The sequence below is a fragment of the Ctenocephalides felis genome, unplaced genomic scaffold (assembly GCF_003426905.1).
Source record: "Ctenocephalides felis isolate EL2017-DRISC unplaced genomic scaffold, ASM342690v1 CF-g0.4_SCAFFOLD_01886, whole genome shotgun sequence".
NCBI lineage: Eukaryota > Metazoa > Arthropoda > Insecta > Siphonaptera > Pulicidae > Ctenocephalides > Ctenocephalides felis.
In genome coordinates, this window is record NW_020538040.1 from 134,622,217 (window position 1) to 134,628,216 (window position 6,000).

The 6,000-nt window shown below is 27.2% G+C and overlaps 1 protein-coding gene across 4 annotated transcripts in view; it reads left to right on the forward strand.

The window, feature by feature from the left end:
• The window catches only part of LOC113376521 (sex determination protein fruitless-like), a 30,142-nt gene extending 24,359 nt beyond the window's left edge, over positions 1-5,783 (forward strand). For 3 of the 4 annotated variants that reach the window (XM_026616469.1, XM_026616467.1, XM_026616468.1), the window contains exons 5-6: positions 2,653-2,934; positions 4,917-5,783. In XM_026616469.1, coding sequence (XP_026472254.1) covers positions 2,653-2,934; positions 4,917-5,699 — 1,065 coding nt within the window. In that variant the 3' untranslated portion in view covers positions 5,700-5,783. The remainder of the gene's footprint in view (positions 1-2,652; positions 2,935-4,916) is intronic. The other variant, XM_026616470.1, reaches the window with a different exon arrangement.
• The last annotated feature ends 217 nt before the right edge of the window (positions 5,784-6,000 follow it).

The following is a 6,000-nucleotide window of genomic DNA, read 5'->3' on the forward strand; positions in this document are numbered from 1 at the left end:
TTCCAAGGACATTTTGCATGAAAGCTATTCTAGTATCACAACCTGATTATTATTTAACTGTAAAACGAAGTACTTTTTTTAGGTTTTAAAAGATTAAAAATTAAATTCATTATTCACATTAATTCCATTAATTACGTGGGTTCAAAATGCAGGAACTACGAACATGTATTTACAAAGTTTATCTCAAATAATAATATAAATATGAAATTTTGATTTGCCTGTTGTAAAGTTTCAGACAGTTTTTAGAATTCCAGAACCAAAATAAGTTACAAAAACGTTATTCAATTCTTACTATTGTCAAATTCCTACTTAACTTTTTTTAATGCGGAATTATAGAAAATTTAAATAGTTAAATGTTTTATTATTACTTTTAATTTATTTGTGTAAATTTTCCAAACATCTCACAATATTTAAATTTTTGTGTAGAGTTCTAGACAGTTTTTAGAGTTCCAGAATCAAAATAAGTTGCAAAAGCTTTATTGAATTCTCAGTATTGCCAAATTCTTACTTACGCTCTTAATGCGGACTTAATAAAAATTGAAATAGGAAGATCTTTATTATTACTTTCAATTCATGGCTGTAAATTTTTCCATTGGAAGTAGATATGATAAAAAATAAAAGTTTGAGAACCATATTGATTTTTTACAAGCTGTTCACATGATTTTGATATGTTTTTGATTTTGTAACTCATTCATTGTAAGCAGTATTATATAAATATGCGCGCTGACATAATTATATTTTTGATACTTTTATTTAATGGCATATTCTTTATTTTTACTTTTAATAATTATTTTGTTAAACATAAGAAAGAAATACCTTTAATGCAATATGATAGTATGTGCTGATGTGTCATTATATCACATACATGATTTAGATGAAATATTTTTATTTGGAATTTAAGTTTATTTGATAATCTAATTAAATTTACATATTTTTTTTGTAATTAAATATGATGTCACAAATTAATGAATTGTCAATTTCTATGATTTATGTAAATTTCTCTGCTTTCAAACACAAACTTTTATGAATTCATATTCATCAATATATTTTATATAATCACCAGTTTATAATGTTTGCTGCCACAGTTGAATCACTAGTAACACAAAAATATAAAATAACTTTTTTTTTAATTTTCTCAAATAATTGTGACACTTAACCTTATAAATTATAAAATCACCATTTTTAAAACTAAAATATTTCACATATTTTTACATGATTTAATATTTCCATGAAACAGATTTTATTTAGATATATTTTACACATTAAATACATCATGTAACAAACATTAGCACTTAGTTTCAATACTGTTGACCCAATTTCTAATTTTGACTGAAGATGCATCTTTGGCTCTTGTTTTTGACCTTACCCAATAGAAGAACACACATGCACATGTCATATATACATATGTATGTGTTTGTATTTTTATATGTTTGTATTATATTTAATCATTTCAAAAAACTCAGATCAAATCAAATATCTTGAATAACTTATCAGCATCAAGAAATGTCAGTATTAGATTTCTTATTTGCAAGTACCTGATAAGAATCTGATAGGAAAAAAATGTGAGGATGAATTAAGGGATTTAAAGATAGCCTCTAAATTCTAGAAAAAAAGCAGTGTCATTGTCAAAAAGCATATTTTTTATTTGAAAGTATTTGTCACTGTTTATTCCTGTGAAATTTAAATTACTATATAAACATATAAATTGAATTGTATGCATCTATATTTATTTACACATAAATGTAATATAAACAAACAGAATAAGAGCAGGTAAATATTTTCAAAAGGTTTAGACTTACATGCTATGCGAGATCGAATATAATTATATTGTGAAGACATAAACATTGTGGATGATATTAATATGGAAATTATCAATTACAGAAATGTAAACATTAGTCACTGAAATACTTTAAATTTTATGTAATAGTTATTTCACAATTAAATTTCTACATTTGGCAATATAGATACAAAAATTCACAGTTATGTATGAATGTGATATTCAAAATTATTTGGAATTACTTATATTCCTTTTCAGTAAATACATTTTGTGTAGGCAACATATATTTCATTTGCCTACACATACAACTTGGTTATAGTCGTTTTACACAAATTGTATATAGTTAAAATATCTACTCATTAGGAATTTTAATCTTATACATTTCTAATATTTGCTTCAAATTATCTGATTGATAATGACAATTCAATAATAAAGCAAGTGATTAATTGCAATTATTTCCAAACCAAATAATCTATGTATTACATTTTTGGATGTTATTTATATACAAAGTGATCGTTGAATCATTGTCATATATTTTTGTATGAAATATATGTGCAAATAGCTGCAACGTATAATTATGCAGATTATAAATATGTCAGTAATGTTTGTTTTCTAGATTTATCTCATTCATAAAATACTTGTTTTGTCAAACAGCCATTGCATATAAATTTAAATGGGTCTTATGTAAGGAATGAAAGGTTTTTGTTTCAAGTTTCCCAATATGATTATAGCATTGTATACAAACCGGTTTGCATATCGATTTATATTTAATGAAATTTAATCATCCAAAATTTAGATAGTGTCATAGAATTTTAATAAACATTCTGCATGTAATGGAAATCGATTGCTATATGCCATTTTTTTTCTTTCCATAGGCATCTTCCTCACATAGCAGCTATAAGTCGAGTTCTCTGCCTAAATTGAACTCAATCTTGCACCATGATTCATCAAATGACGACGTTCAATCTCAGAGCGGAGTTGTGGGCGGCCGAGGCCTCATGCAGTCCCCATCGGCTGGTCATTCGGGTCATTCGTCCGCGCGATCCAACACGCCTGGTGTCATGTCTGCGGTCAATATCAAGCAAGAGATCTCGGACTCGCATGGTTCCAATGCCGTACATGATCAGAAACCCTACTCTATCGCGTCCGATTTTACGGTAAGTTGTAGTCACATGGTAGTAATATATTATTTGTTTATAATCATTATTAATGCATGACTTTTTTTTATTGCTGTTTTAGTTTTAATATTGTGCTTTTTATTTCTTATAATTTAGTGGATGTATTTAATGTTCATTTCTACAAAAACACCCTGTTTAATTGTGAAATATGTCAATATGTTACATAATTAACTATGTTAATTATTTAACACTAATAAAATTGTTAGTAATCTTGATATCAACAAACCGCAGTAAATATGATCCATGCACAGCGGTTTGATTATAAATTGTTTCAGACATAATTATTTTATACATGAAATCAAACAAGAATTTAAACTCTACAATGTACTATATTTATGTATAATATATATATATATATATATATATATATATATATATATAAATGATATGTGTATAAATATTTGCCACGGTTCTATATTGTCCGTATTAAATGTGTGAGGAACCCGGAACCACATGGTAAATAGGAAGTACTACATTTACTATTCTATGATTTCATGAATCTTGCAAATCAAGTACATATAAAAACAAAAATATTTATTTTCTACTTAGTTCACTTAAAATAAAAATTATATATGCTTTTCAAAATCAAATCATATTCAAAATACAGTAATATAAAAGTTTTTGGTATATAAAAAGTCATGTAGTGTATGCAAAAAAACAAACATATATATTTTAAAGTTTAATTTATTGTTGAACATATTATAATTTCAAAAAACATATTTTTTTTGTTTTAAGTAAACTAGATACTAAATGAATATTTTGTTTTAATGTGTACTTGAAGAACAAGTTCAAGAACAAGAACAAGACTTGCTTGTTACTTGAAATTAAACATAGCCAAAAATATACATTGTTTATTATTACGGAAATGGTTTGAATAGTAATGATTTGAATTTTTTAATTATAATATATACCCATAATTTTTAGAAATTATAGTAGGTAAATATAAATTATATTTTGAATTAATCAATTTACAGACATTTTCAATCATCAGAAAATGCTATCTATCTCATACAGTTTTAACTGGCATGTGACACACAATTTTTTTTCTTCTTTTAATTCAATGACATCATCTATGGTTAATTGAATTTTTTTCAATATTCAGGTATGGATAACAAGAGTTTGCTTTTTAATAATTTAAAAAAATAATATTATTTAATACTAATAATTACTCAATCTTAAATGCCACAACCAATGTAGATTCTTACCGTGTGCACAAGTGTGTGTTTTTATTTTTAAATTGATTACGTTTTATACGTTGTCTTTCAATTTTGTGAAAATTTTAACAAAATTCATAAATTGCGAAATAAATAAATCTGAAAGCCCTTCTGGTATTTAAATTAACTTAGCGGCTCTCAGTTCATGTATGCATTAATGTCTTTGGTGCTCTGTTCTGGTCATTCTATGGTAAGATGCTTCTAGCAAATTACAAATATATATGTATTATATATATATATATATATATATATATATATATATATATATATATATATATATATATATGTATATATGTATATTTATTGGAAAGCTAATTTATGTGGACTCGTCTATTTGTTTGTGTGTAAGTGAAAAGTCTAAAACATCGAATTAAACAATTTAATTTTATTAATTAGTGTCCCTGATTCCTTACTTATTTTTAAATCGCGTGCTTTATTCTTTCACATATTTCTTTGTTTTATTTGTAATACTCTTAAACATTTATAAATTCACTACTTAAGATAAAAGTGAGCAACTGTTTGTTAACTTTGTTTAGCAGTGAAGTGTAAAATTAAGTAGGAAAAAGTGCTGTGACTTTAAAATGAGATATGGAACAGGGAAGGAAGGAATGTTATAAAAAATACACATCTTCTATATTTTTTATGGGCATAAATCGCCTATAAACGGGAACTGTGTGTATTATTAAATAAATACAAATATAACTTCACGAAAAATCTTTACAAAATCCTTACCTTCTCTGTTCCCAGACAAAATCGGATTGGGGCGATTCTGTCAGCAGGAAACGTCGCACATCTGTCACCTGTGAATGGAACGAAAATGTTTGTAATATCAATCTCGGTGAATGGCAAAACACTTGCAATGTTATGAATCAGCAGTCTGATTGGAATAGACCTCCTCCAACTACTAATGACTCCACCGATTGGTTGAAGGCTTCTGGTTCTAGTACGAACTTGACTCAAAAACAGGAATGGCCCAATCAACCACGGACTTCGTCTTTACAGCAGTACCTTCTTTCATCGAAAATGACTATAGTGCCATCAGGACCGATAATTACAGATCAAAGAAGACTTCGTTTCATTGCGCCGTACCCATCCGAAGACCATTCCAGATTGGAAAGTGTGATCCATACTTCAAATCCGGTAAGTGTTGCAACAACGTCTTCCACAGTTGCCACAAGTAAAGCTTCATTGCCAAGTACCCAGAACCGGAAAGGTGGCAGATTTCGACAAAATTGGTTGGAACAATTTTCTTGGCTTAAATATGATGAGAAACAGAATATTATGTTTTGTATATACTGCAGGAAGTGGTCGCATGAAATTCAAGATATTCGCACTTCTTTTGTCGAAGGAAACGGCAATTTTAGGTTAGAAATTGTCAATCATCACGACAAGTGCAAAGTGCATAAGCTGTGTAAAGAGAAGGAGGTCGACAGTCATGCATGTAAGAGTGAAAATGCCCCTGCGACGGAAAAAGAAAATATAGCTAATCCAGTTAATCCATCGACCACAAGTGGTAACATTATCAACTAAAGTAATTGTGGTATAAGTTTTTTATGGACGTTATAAACTATATTGAAAAATAAATTACTTCTACCTCTGTTGTTATCAAAAGTTTTGTTATAAGTATATAGCTGTTTATTAAACTTGTTTATAATAATAACGTTAACATTCATTAATAAATTGAGATAAATTTATTTTATGCATTAAAGAAACATTGTCTTTGATTTCAAAACTTGTGTTTGTCTACAATTATGTAAAATATAATAATTTGTCTTAAAGTTATCAAAAAGATGATATTTTTAATAAAATGTATATTTTATGCTTAATTTGT